The sequence below is a fragment of the Sus scrofa genome, chromosome 2 (genome assembly GCF_000003025.6).
Source record: "Sus scrofa isolate TJ Tabasco breed Duroc chromosome 2, Sscrofa11.1, whole genome shotgun sequence".
NCBI classification, from domain to species: domain Eukaryota; kingdom Metazoa; phylum Chordata; class Mammalia; order Artiodactyla; family Suidae; genus Sus; species Sus scrofa.
In genome coordinates, this window is record NC_010444.4 from 77,375,885 (window position 1) to 77,389,572 (window position 13,688).

A 13,688-nucleotide genomic window follows, 5' to 3' on the forward strand; every position below is an offset into this window, starting at 1 on the left:
CTGGATGAAGCCACATCTCCCCAGGCTGGTCCTGAGGATTTACTCAGAGGTTTGCCCTTTGCCCCCCTAGGGCCCCAGAAGGGATCCAAGCCACGTACCTCCCCCCAGGCTGTCTTGGACACCAACTCCTGCACCTTCATTTCCTAAAAAGAGGTTTTATTTCCTTTGGTCCACAGTCGGTATTTCACATTATTTCTTGATCCCAGAGCTCTGGGGCAGGGGCTGGTCCCAGGGAGGGCCTCCAGGAGGGGGTCCCTGTGCAGTACTTGGTGGGGGGGTGGAATCAGGTATTGGGAGGGGTCTGGCTTTGCCTCAGTTACTCAGAACTCCACTGTCCTCTCTGGGCCTCAGTGTCCCCACTGGGCACCTGGGAGGGCTAGAGTTGGTGGTCTAAGGATCCTAGGGAAATCTAGTACATCATAAGGCCTAAAATATTTGGGGACTATGGCCTGGCCTTCTCCCAGAGGACCTACTTCCTTCCTAACACCTCCCCCACCCCCCTGAAAAAAAAGTATTTTCATTTCACTAAAACTACCTGAAACTTGTATGGGTATAGAAACCACAAACTGATCAGCAGAGAAAAGAGAAGAGGGGAAGAAGCAACCGGAAACCACTGGGGGCCAGACCCCTCCCTACCTGGGTTTCTTCTCCCTGCCCCACAGTTTGGCCCAAAGCCTGACCCCCAGCCCATATGCAACTGGACAAGGCCTTCCCCTCTTCCCCCAAGACCCTCAGCTGGTAGCATTCAGCTATGTAGAAAAACAAGACAAAAACATGGAAAAACCCCAAAACCCACATGGGGCAATGGGGGGGGAAGAGCTTGCAGAAGCACTTCAGTAGCCCGCCTCCTCCTGGTAGTAGGGGGGTACTCTGGAGACTCTCCAGGGCCTGGGCAGTCACCAGCAGCTGCTGGAGCCCCATCGGCTGCCGGGCCTTGAGGGCAGTACTTGGGGTCATATATCTGCCGGCCCAGGCCAAAAACCTGGCCACTCTGGTTGGCGCCCTGTGTGTAGCCCATCTGCAGAGACATGGAGGAATTGTCACATTTGTCTGTCCCCAGCTTGGTGTCGTAGATGTGCCGCCGGGTCCCTGGAGCAGTCATGCCCACCTGGAGACAGGGAGAGGTGTCAGAGAGGGAAGAAGTAGGAAACAGAGGCCCTAGAAACTGCTCTCAGATTCCCAACCTTTGCCCAGCTCCCTGTCTTTGTGCTCACAGTGCAACCTCCTACAGATCTGTCCAAGCCCTGCTCAGAACTCTCTTTTTTTTTGGAGGGGGGAGTCCACACCTGCAGCATATGGAGGTTCCCAGGCCAGGGGTCAAATCAGAGCTGCAGCTGTTGGCCACAGCCACAGCCATGGGGGTTCAGAGCCGTGTTTTTGGCCTATACCACAAATCACGGCAATGCCAGTTCCATAACCTACTGCATGAGGCCAGGAAACAAACCTACGTCCTCATGGATACTAGTCGGGTTCATTACTGCTGAGCCACAACAGGAACTCCAGAACCTTCTCTTTTCTGACTCTGTGTTGAGCTGATCTCCATTACCAGTGACTCTCCCTTAGAGCTGGGGTATTTGGGGCCAGCTCTCCCTGCTGGCCGGGAAGCTCCCCAGGCTGGGGCTCAGGCCCGCCAAGGGACCCGAATGCTCCCAAACCATCACACTGATGCATCAATCCAGCAAGACTTAAAATATCAGAGATGGAAAGCCTTTGGGCAAACCTTTGAGGGAAACTGAGGCACAGAGCTGGATAGTAACTTCCCCGGGAACACACAGTAAGCTGCAGCAGAGACAGAGCAGGCAGGGCCAGAGGGGTAGGAGGGAAACCCAGAGTGGTGTTTTCAGTGGGAGATGAGCGACAGGGACGAGCCCCGAGGGATGAGCCCTTAGCCCTTGGGGGTGACATGGCAGGGAAGCGGGTAGAGGTCTGGGGGGGGCCCACCTGGCTGGCACACTTGTTTGTGCCCATCTGGAGGCTGATGGTCGAGTGGTCCATGGGGGGCAGGATATGGTTCTTGGGGTCGTACAGATGCCTTCTGGTGCCATAAGCCGTCATGCCCGACTGGCTGGCACATTTGTTGGTGCCCATCTGCAGGGAGGCAGGCGGGAGAGGTCAGCCTGTCCCCAACATGAGGGGCCACGGGGCAGGACAGAGTCTGGGTTGCACCCGAAGCTCACACCCATGGCCCCCACCTGCAGCCCGATGACGCACTGGCCCGCCTTCATGGTGGCATCGTCAAAGTTCCGCTGCTGCTTCTCCGAGTACTTGACGCCGATGTCCACGTCACTCTGCAGCCCCTTTGTCTTGGCCTGGGTGGTGGGGGTGGGATATTAGGGAGGGACAGCCCGGACCCTTGAGCCAGGGAGTGTGCAAGTCCAAGGAGGCCTCGGGGTCAGGTTGCAAGCTGCCCTTGCACCTGACATGGGACACCTCAAGCCTTGGGGTCAGCAGGTCCTGTGGCTCCAGCCTTCCCTCCCAAGGCAATAGCAGCCCCAGGCTTCCAGCTGCTCAGGCTAAGAATTTGGAGGGCATCCTCACTGCCAGTCTCTCACCTTCCATCACCTCCCTCTACCCAATCCAGGCTACGGCCACTGTCTCTCCCCTGGACACCTGCCCCCTGCTCCTCCGTGGTCTCCCTGCCCCCACTGCCCACATGGCGGCCAGAGGCGGGGGGTGTCCTGAAAATGCCATTCAGAACACAACTCTCTGACATGAATACCTCCTCCTCCTGTCCCCATGGCAGGGCCTTGCTGTTCCCTCCTCTTGAAACACTGTTCCAGCCTATGCTAGTCTTGGTTTAAAGGTCACTAGACCCTAGAGTCAGCCTAGAGCTTTCTTCTCTTTCAAGGTGCTCCTCACAATTTATAAACTGCAAAAAATGATTTGAGGAGCAAACTCTAGTGTGACTCTGGGTGATAACGAGGTATCCACGGAGCTTTACTGATTGTTAACAAAAGTGGGGGAAGCTATGCATGATTGGTGGGCAGGGGTCGACTGGAGGGCTCTGTACCTTCCACTCCGTTTTGTTATGAGTCTAAACATGCTGATAGATCAAGTTCTCTTGTTTTATTTTGTTTTGTTTTCAGCTATGGCATACAGCGGCTTGATGTGGGGTCTCAGTTTCAAGACCAGGGATTAAACACAAGCCACAGCCAAGCACCAAATCCTAACCACTGGACCACCAGGGAACTCCCTTAATTAAAAAAACAAACAAAAACAAAAAACTCTTGGAGTCTCTGCTGTGGCCCAACGGGATCAACAGCATCTTGGGAGAGCTGGATCGAGGGTTCAATCCCTGGCCTGGCACAGTGGGTTAAGGATCTGGCATTGCCGCAGCTGTGGCTTGGGTCGTGACTGCAGCTCGGATCTGATCCCTGGCCCGGGAACTCCATAGGCCTTGGGGTGGCCAAAAAAGAGAAAACAAGCAAACAAAACTCTTAGCAGGTTGAGGATCCAGCATTGTCACTACTGTGGCTCAGTTCGCCGCTGTGAACAGGCTTGATCCCTGGCCCTGGAACTTCTGCATACCATGGGCACAGCCAAAAAGATTTGTTCATTGTCTGCCCATAAAGAGGTGGACTGTGTCTACCTTGTCACCCTTGAATTCAAATTGCCCAGCACCTAGTGGGTGCTCAAAAATCTTTGCAAAGGAATGAATGAAGAGCATCTGCAAACCTTCCCCTGGTTCACTGTGTGACTTTGGGCAGGTTTCTGCCCCTCTTTGGGCCTCACCTTCCCAGCCAGGGCGAGAAGAGACACTTGCACCTGTGTCATGTTCCCACTCTCAAACAGGTCGTTGGCTTCGAACAGGTCCACGGGGTTCATGCCATAGCTGACCATGGCCTTGATGAAGTTGGAGAGGTTTTCTAGCTGGGGGGGGAGGCAGGAGAAGGACAGTGAGGGACCTTGGTCTGCTCCCCTATAAGATGGGGCCTGCCCTGTGCTGTTCCACCCACCAGTCCCTCACCTGGTGCCAGTTCTGCATGGAGCGGTTGATCTTGGGGACTGAGCCCGGCTGCAGCTTATTCATGAGTCTGGGGGGTGACACATGGGGTGAGGGGAAACAGGAACCTCTATTAGTGTAGGGGAACCTCAGAGACCCAGGAGACTAAGCCTAACCTTGGGAACACTTGTGCCTTCCCCAAGCTCATTGTTCTGTCCGGGCCTCCATTTCCCCTGTTGCAATTTTGACGTCACCCACCAAAGATTCCAACGAGTGACAAAAGAGCACTGGGAGTATAATCCAGAAGTATCGAGTCTGGGGAGTGAAGCTGGGCATTTCCACGAATGTTCGTAAGGTGCAAACCATGGAATGTTTGAACCACAGTTGAATAGGATGCAGTAAAGAAAGGTCTCCAGGGAGTTCCCTGGTGGCCTAGTGGTTTAAGTATCCAGCACCGTCACTGCTGTGGCTCAGGGTTTTTTGGTTTATTTTTGTTTTTGTCTTTGTATTTTTAGGGCTGCACCTGAGGCACATGGAAGTTCCCAGGTTAGGGGTCGAATCGGAGCTACAGCCACTGACCTACACCACAGCCACAGCAACGCTGGATCCTTAACCCACTGAACCCGCATCCCCATGGATAATTGGTTCATTACCACTGAGCCACAACAGAACTCCCTGTGGCTCAGATTTTCTCTCTGGCCTGGGAACTTCCTCAGGCTGCAGGTGAGGCCGTCCCCCACCCCCTGAAAGAAAGAAATGCCAAACTCATTTGGAAACATCATAGGCTCTTCCGAGAAAAGAAGGGTGTAAGATAAGGATGCTCCCCATCAGAGCTCCCGACAAAGACAAAGCACTAACAAGGAAAAGCAGAGCGAGAAAGACAGAGGCTCATGGAGGGAAAGCAAGCAGGTGTCACACGGAATGTGGAGCGTGACTTCATGGTACAGGTCAGGGTGATGAGCATAGGCGGCCACTCACGTGCACAAGATGATCCCATCCTTCAGACCCTTCTGGAAGTCGGGGCCAATGGACAGGCCAGTAAGTCCCTCAATCCAGCTGCGGAGCTCTGCCTCCTTCTGAGGGTCGTATTTGGACAGGAGCTGGAGGGGCAGAAGGCACAGAGTTGGGGTGAGCACACCCCCAGCAGCAGCCCCAGGGGAAGAAGAGCCAGAAGGACCTGGAGGTCCCCAAGCAACCTGAGCCGACTCTCCCCCCTTCCCATCAGCACATATAAACCACCCGTATCTCTCACTGATAAACACTGGGGCCAATCTACTTTCATTTTTTTTAATAGCCACTCCCGCAGCATATGCAAATTCGGGGGCCAGGGATTGCATCTGAGCTGCAAGACCCCAGCACAGGATCCTTATCCCACTGCAAAGGGCTGGGGATCAAACCCGCCCTGTCCCAGAGACAAGGCCAGATTCTTCGCCTGCTGTGCCACAGCAGGAATTCCAGAGGCCAATCTACTTTCCATGATGCCAAACACCACAGGGCAGCCCAAAGCCCCCAAAAGATCTGGCCCTGTGCCCCCCACCTCCCACATCTCTAGCACTAGACAGAACCTTTTGTGTTTTTATTTTTATTTTTTTGTGCTTCTTTTAGGGCCACCCCCATGGCATATGGAGGTTCCCAGGTTGGGGGTCAGATTGGAGCTACAGCTGCCAGCCTACACCACAGCCACAGCAATGCCGGATCCTGAACCCACTAGCGAGGCCAGGAATCAAACCTTCATCCTCATGGATCCTAGTCAGAATCGTTAACCACTGAGCCACTAAGGGAACTCCCTGTTTTTATTTTTTTATTTTGGCTGCACCCAAGGCCTACAGAAGTTCCTGGACAAAGGATCGAACCCATACCACAGCAGCAACCCAAGCCACCACAGTGACAACTGTATGGCTAATTCCGTTAATTTGCTGCGCCATGAGAGAACTTCTCTGTTGTTTTTAAACTGTGGCAAGATACAACATGGACCATTTTAAAGCTCATAATTCAATGGCATTTAGTACATTCATAGTGTTGTGCAACCATCGCCTCTGTCCATTTCCAGAGCATTCTATCACCCCAAAAGGAAACCCATCCCCATTAGCTGTGACCTCCAACTCCTCCCTGCCCTCAGCTACTGACAATTAGGAACCCATTCTCTGTCTCTGAACATTTCACATAAATGGAATCCCACACTATATGTCCTTCTGTGTCTGCTGCTCTCACTGAGCATCCTGGTCTTAAGGTCCCCCACGTGGCACTGAGTGTCAGGGCTTCTCTCTTTTTCACAGCTGAGTAGTGCACCCGGGTGTGGAGGACACGTGTGTATATCCATTTCACCCACTGATTGGTATTTGGGTTGCTGCCACCTTTTGGCTGTTGTGAATCAAGTTGCTATGAACATCCATTTACAAGTTTTATCTCAATAGTTTTCAACTCTTTTGGGTCTATACCTGAGAGGAGAACTGCTGGGTCATGTGCTAAGTCTACCTTTAACTTACTGAGGAACCTCCAAACCTTTCTCTGCTCCTTGAACTGTGCACACTAGTTATGCCTTGGGGCCTATGCACATGCTGTAACTTTATTTTTTTATTTGTTTTTTTAGGGCCGCAGCTGCGGCATATGGAGGCTCCCAGGCTAGGGGGTCACATTGGAGCTGTAGCTGCCAGCCTAAGCCACAGCCACAGCAACACCAGATCCGAGCTGCATCTGGGACCTACACAGCAGCTCATGGCAACGGTGGATCCTTAACCCACTAAGCAAGGCTAGGGAATCTAGGGATCGAACCTGCATCCTTACGATATTAGTTGGGTTCGTTAACTGCTGCGTCATGACGGAAGCTCCATGTGCTGTTACTTTAGACTCATGATATTTGCACAGCCAGCGCCTCCTTTTGATCCAATAGCCTGAAGCTTAGAGAGCACTTCCCTGACCGTCTGGATATGACAGCCCTCCTCATGGCACCCTCACCCCAACCCACCCCCGCATTATCTTCTAGCTTTTCTCTACCTCCTGTGATATGATCTACCTCCTGGCTTGTGCCCCATCCTCACTCCAAGCTGTGCCATCCTGCTTGAGCTGGTTCTGGACAAGGATGCTCATGGTCTCCCATCAGTGCTCACCGCTGCCCACAGACACAACACTCCCTGTTCCCCATGGCAGCGTCTCACAACACCCAAGGACACCCAGGGCGGTGGGAGTGTGGGCAGCTCAGGGCAGCTCCCTGGAGGGATGCTAAGAAGCTGAGGACCTGGTTGCCCAGCTAGTTGAGCTTCTGCCCCAGACCCCTTCCCACTTTGACTCAGGCCATCCCCACCCCTCTCTCTCCCTCTCCTTCATATTCCCCAGGGCCCAGGGGACAGGGACCCAGAGCTGCCCTTGCAGACCCAAGTCCTCCTCCCAGGTCTGTCTCCCTGATGACCACGGAATTTTCACCCTGCGCCTCAGTTTCCCATCTGTGTTTGAATTCTTTTCCTAAGACTTTACAGACCTGGGCCCCTGCTTCCTGCTTCCTGCATACAACCCCCCAGACACAGGATCAGGGCTGAGCTACCCAAGGCACAGTGGAGACAAAGGCGGAAGCCTGGCCTGCTAACCCGATCCGCCTGGCCCACCCCTGGGCCTTGGTCTCTGGTTCCCACGGCTCAGGGAGCAGCCCCGCCCAGCTTGGGGGTGGTCATTCGCATAGCCGAGCTTGAAACAGTCAGGCTGGTCTGGACGCCTGGCCCACCTGCCCAGCTGGGCCCTGTCCCTGACGGCTCTCAGGGGCCAGGGTCCCAGGCAGAAGCGCCTGGCCCACCCCGCCCACTGCACTGCTTTCCTCCCCCGCTGCCCTGCCGGCCTTCAGCACATTCCTCCCCACCGCAAACTGCCAGGAATGCAGCCGCTGCCTCCCTGCCTCACTGCTAAATCGGGACCAGCTGTTCCCAGCGGGCCAGACCCCCCAGCCGGCCTGAGATCTCAAATGGAGATGCTTGGACATCAGCCTGCGTCCGTGCCATCCAGTGAGGGAGCTGAGGCCCAAAGGCTGGGCATTGGGGCCTCAGGTCTCCCTGCTCTTAAGCAGCTGGTAAAGTGGTCCGGGCATGCGCCCAAGCCACAGGAACCCAGTGTCCAATTCCGGTGTGGCTCCCGAGTGACCCTGGCAAGCCAGTGGGTGCCCCGCCCATTCCCCAGACCTGCAAACTGAGGGCTGGTCAAAGGGAGCCTTCTGACCTCATCCTGACAGAGCAGGTATCAACCTGCCCCCATCCCACTCCATCTCAGGAAGCTGCCACCCCCCACCCCCACCCCTCTACCAGGTACTACGTCTTCACCCACTTTCTGCTGCCTCAGGGGCAATGCCAGGCTTGCCCAGGAGGATCAGTGTCCATCGGGCTAGGTTCCAGTCCTCACTCGGCCACTGGCCAGCTGTGTGGCTCTAGGCAGTTTGATAGATTTCTCTGAACCCCATCTGTAAACCAAGGGTCTTAAAGCAGCTTGGTGCTGGGTGGGGCACATACAGGTCCCCCAGCCCCTGGCATTATTGCCAGAGTGGAGACTGGTGTGTTTAAGGGGGAATCAGGAGCTTGCTGAGTGACCACACCTGGTACCTTGGCTTCCTGCATGGACCGGAGGGAAGCTCCAGGAACTCAGAGAGGTGATGTGAACTTCCCCCTGCCCACGGGCGCTCCCGAGCCCTGCAGTGCTGACCGGGCAGGGCCTGGGGCTGGCAGGGCTGTCCTCTGCATGCCCAGGCAGGCTCCCAGTGGCCCAGCTGTGTGGCCACATTCCCAGGTGGGAATGTGGGGGATGGACAAGAATGACACACTTCCCTCCAGCTGGGTAGCTCTTGCAGGTCAGGACTAGGACCATCCCCTGGGTCTGGGGTCACCCTCTGCTCCTCTTTCCCTGGACGGGCTGACCCTGCTGTGTAGCCTTTCAAAAGTGCCTGCCCCTCTCTGAGCTGGAACACAAGTGCTTTCTTAAAAAGTGTCTCCCCTGGCCCCAGCTCTCCTTTCCAAGTTACAAAACCCACATCTAAAGGTCACATTCAGGGGACCCACATGGGTCCTGAGGACCCCTATGCTATCCCCTTAAGCCTGTCAGATGGGGACAAAGAGACTGGTCCAGGAGGCCCCCTCAACTCCAACTTCCCCTTAGTGCCCCACCTCCCAGGTGTAAGAAGTCGGGAAATTCCTGCGGGGGCCACACCCTTCTCAAAAAACACAGGCCCGCCCCCTTCCCCTCCCCGAGGTGAAGTGGCCCCAAAAGCAGAAGTGCGGGAGGGGGGTAAGAAGGGGTTCCTGGGGTCTCCTCAGACCTTCAGGGCACTCGCAGGCCTTGAAGCGCTGGAGGGGCCCAAGGCTGGGGGTTGAGAGGGGTGGATGGGGGGCTTCCGACGGAGGAGGGCTAGGGGAGCAGGGCTGGAGCAGGGCTTCGACCCAACCACTCCTAGAAGTTGCGGGGTGCCAGAGCACAGAGTTCACTGCTCTCCCAGAGTTGAGGGAGCCTCGGGGGCACCTCCAGATGTTAAGGAGGAGGAGAGCCACCCCAAATGCTGGGGAGTCCGGCAGAGTGCCTGCCCTGCAGCCGTGGAAGGGGCGACGGCCTGGGCTGGCGGGGCGGGGGGGCTCCCCTCACTCACCCGGTTCTTGACCTCGGCCGAGAGCCCGTACGAGGGCCCCTTGTTGAACTGCGTGGAGCTCATTGCTGGCGGGTACGGCGGCCGCGGGACGGGACGGACGGACCGACGGGCAGGCGGGCGCGCCGGCGGGGTACGCGGGCCGCGCGCCCCGCCCCCGCCGCTGATTGGCGCGGGCGCACATGTCCTTATAAGGCCGCGCGGCTTAGGATTCCAGCGGCCGCCTGCTTCCTGAGCCCCTCGAGCGCCGACCCCCCGCCCCGCAGCTAGACCCCATCACGAGCGGCCTCGCTCCTCCTCTGAATCCCAGGGAAACTGAGGCAGGAAGGGACAGGGGCCCCGCAATGCCGAGGCCTGGCACTCCTGCCCTCCCCCTGCGGGGAGCCACTAGACGGCTCTCACCCTTTACCCTTTCGCATGATGATGGGAGGAGATGGGAAGTGGTTGGGGGGGACCCTAATTCCCTTGGAACACCAGTGAAGACCGCCTCTCTGCCATTTAGAGGCGCCTCCCAGGCTAGGTCCCCTTCTGGGAACTGTTGTGGCTGGAAGGTAAGCAAGGGAACTACCACAGGCTCTTCAGAGGAGGCTCTTCACCAGCCATTGGTGCTGGGGCTTTGGTGGATGAGTAGGAGTCTGCCAGTCCCAAAGGGATTAGTGTTCCTCCTGGCAGAACAAAAAGTGCAAAGACCTAAAGGGGACGTCAGTGGTTGAAAGAATGTAGAGACCAATCAGATAGGTTGAGGAAGGAGGCGGTGAGAAGGAGCTTTCAATTGTGAGCTGAGGGAAGATGAGGAATGGGGATGGGGTGGAAGAGCAGAGAGTGGCAGTCAGGAGATGTCTTGAGGGTAGGGCTGAGGCTGCCAAGGGAACCAGGCCAGGCATATACCTGGCACTCCATAGTTGCTGCCTGCTTGTACAGATCAGTCAATACATTGATAATGGAATAAACGAATTAACTTCTTCAGTAACCCACTCATTTGCACACCTATTCATTCATTCATTTATTTATTCATCCAATCATTCATCAAAAGCTCCCTGACAGGGCCTCTGGGGCAGTCCCTTGCTAGGTGATAGTGGCTTCCAGGAGACCTTGGCTCAGCCCCTGTCCCTCCCTGGGAAGACAGACCCAGGCATAGACATAACTGCATGTGACTTGGGGTGGAGGAACCTGTGGAGGAAGTGGGTGCCCTCTGGTGGGGTGAAGGAAAGAGGCATGTAAGAGAGGACGTGGGAGGTGGGGTTTTAAAGCATGAGCAGGAGTCTGACACATTTGACAAATGGCTGGTTGGGCTCTGTGAAGGCCTAGAGATGATTCACCCTGCCCTTCCCTGGAAGCACTGCTCCCAGGCGCCCCACTCCCTGGATGTCTATTTGCTCTTTGCCTGTCAGTCTCCCATTCCATCTATGTGATGACTCCTTTCTTTAGGGTTCAAGTCCTAGCCAGGTGGACTTGGGAGAGTCCTTTCCCTTCTGGGTCTGTTTCATGTGTGGAATGGGGACCAGTGGACAAGTGGGGCATCAATAATAAGACAGTGAGACTGAATGTGGGAATGGTGGACCCCCTGCAGGTCCTGCTGGGGCACAGGGTGGGGGAGTAAGGAGGCTGGAGCCAGTCGCCAGTGTGCCTGCTCCAGGAGTGCAGTGGTCGGTGGTTGCTGGCATCATGTCCATGGCCCTCCTGGTCATGCCCCGACCCCTTGTGCCTGTCCAGGGGGGCCACCAGTGACTGTCTAGGGACAACAACCTGAGCTGGGGCTCTCTGGGACACAGAAGTTGCATGTGATGCTTGTAGGTGGCTGGACCACATGTGGGGCCCTGGGAGGACCAGATTCTGGGAGGACTGGACAGGAGCTAAAGTTCAGAAGACTGAGCTCAGATGGTTCCAAACTTGAGAACCACCTGCTTGCCTTTCTGCTGGTGAACCAGACAAGTCCCCCAACACTGCCAAATCTCAGTCTCCCACCTGTGAAATGTGCTTACCTCCAGGCCTTGATTCTTACCAGGCACCCAGAAATATGCCTGGGATGTTGTATAAACACCACAAAAGTGCTGAGAGACCCGAATTGTGGCGTTTTGACCAGTGTTGAAGGATGGGACCTATATGGCGGAAATGTCCTCCTGGAAACCATCCCACCGGCATTGGGGCTCCTGCATCCTCCTGGAAGTGTGGCTGGCTAGGGAAGGGAAGCAAAGGATTACTTGATTTCAATTAATTCTATTTTTTTTTTTTTTTTGTCTTTTGTCTTTTTAGGGCCACACCTGAAGCATATGGAAATTCCCAGGCTAGGGGTCGAATTGGAGCTACAGCTGCCAGTCTACAGCACAGTCACAGCAACTCCAGATCCAAGCCACATCTGTGACATATGCCACAGCTCAAGGCAACGCCAGATCCTTAATCCACTGATCTAGGCCAGGGATTGAACCTATATCCTCTCATGGATACTTGTTGGCTTAACAGAGCCAAAACAGGAAGTCCTAATTAATCCCAATTTAAGATTTCAAACCCAGAGTTCCTGCTATGGCACAATGGGATTGGTGTGGTCTTGGGGGCACTGGGACACAGGTTTGATTCCCAGCCTAGCACAGTGTGTTACGGATCCAGCATTGCTGCAGCTGCAGCGTAGGTGGCAATTGCAGCTCGGATCTGGTCTGATTCCTGGCCCTGGAACTCCATATGCCGTGGGGCAGCCAAAAAATAAAAATAAAACAAATAAAAATACAATTACAAACCCATACTGGATTTAGTTTTTGGAAAATGTCTGAGTATATTTGAAACAACTTGTGTGTGTGGGTGGATGTGTTTTCCTCTTCAGTGTCAATTTTACGCCATCTAGGAGTTCCTGTTATGGCACAGAGGACATGAATTGGACTAGTAACCATAAGGTTGCAGGTTCAATCCCTGGCCTTGCTCAGCGGGTTAAGGATCCGGCATTGCCGTGAGCTGTGGTGTAGGCCAGCAGCTGTAGCTCCGATTCGACCCCTAGCCTGTAAACCTCCATGTGCCGCGGGTGAGGCCCTAAAAAGCAAAAAAAAAAAAAAAAAAAAAATTATGCTGTCTAGCTACAGATGAGTGGTGTCTCTGAGGAAGCATCAGCACTGGGCTGAGAGGTGCTGTGAATGGGAAACAGGCCAGATTTCAAAGACATGGGAAAGAAACGGGTGTGAAACACCTCTTTCATCATTTTTCATATGAATTACATATTGCAACGACTGTATTTCTGAGGCAGTTAAGTGAAATATATTTCCAAAACTATTCTCTTTTAGTTCTTTAACTATGAAAATTACGTGTGTGGTTTGTCTTATTTTTCTATTAGCCAGCCCTGTTCTGGACTGTGGGTCAAATTCAGATGCAATTTTTTTTTCCTGGTACAGCCTCTGAGCTAAGAATGGTTTTTATATTTTCAAGTGGTTTTAAAAGATCAAAAGAAGACTATTTCATGACACATGGAAGTCATACAATATTCCGATTTCCATGTTTGGACAGAGTTACATTGGCATACCGCCATTCATGTACAAACCACTTGTGGCTGGGCAGTCTCTGGGCTGCAAAGCAGAAAATATTAGCTTTTGGGCTTTTTACAGAAAATAGTTTATTGACCCATGGTCTAGACTTTCAGCCTCCTGGAACTCAAGAAATGCAGACTCTGGAGTTCCCTGGTGACTCAGTGGGTTAAGGATCTGGCAGTTGTCACTGCTGTGGCTTGGGTCACTGCTGTGGCTCAGGTTTCATCTCTGGCCCAGGAACTTCTGCATGCTGCAGCCAAAAAATAAAAATAAAAAAAGAAGAAAGAAAAAGGAGTTCCTCCTGTGGTGCAACCAGATCAGCGGCGTCTCTGGGGCACAGTGGGTTAAGAATCAGATCTGATCCCTGGCATGGGATATGCCAGCCAGGGCAGCCAAAAAATAAAAGAAAAAAAAAATGCAGATGCAGATCAGACATTCCAGAATTGGAAATCCTGGGTTCCAAGAGCTTAGAGTATTACAATTTGAGAAATCCCCCCAGGACCTGAGACTTATTTTCTTTCTTTCTTCCATTCTTTTGTTGTTGTTGTTTTTTAGTGCTGCACCTGTGGCATATGGAAGTTCCCAGGCTACAGGCTGAATGGGAACTACAGCTCCTGGCCTATGCCACAGC

The 13,688-nt window shown here is 54.1% G+C and overlaps 1 protein-coding gene across 1 annotated transcript; it reads right to left on the minus strand.

Moving 5' to 3' along the window:
* CNN2 (calponin 2) lies at nucleotides 136-9,710 on the minus strand. Its single transcript, XM_003353959.3, is given in 8 exon segments — nucleotides 136-868; nucleotides 871-1,108; nucleotides 1,942-2,088; nucleotides 2,193-2,309; nucleotides 3,733-3,870; nucleotides 3,968-4,034; nucleotides 4,922-5,043; nucleotides 9,555-9,710. Coding segments are annotated over 8 exon segments (927 nt in total). The 5' UTR covers nucleotides 9,618-9,710; the 3' UTR covers nucleotides 136-833.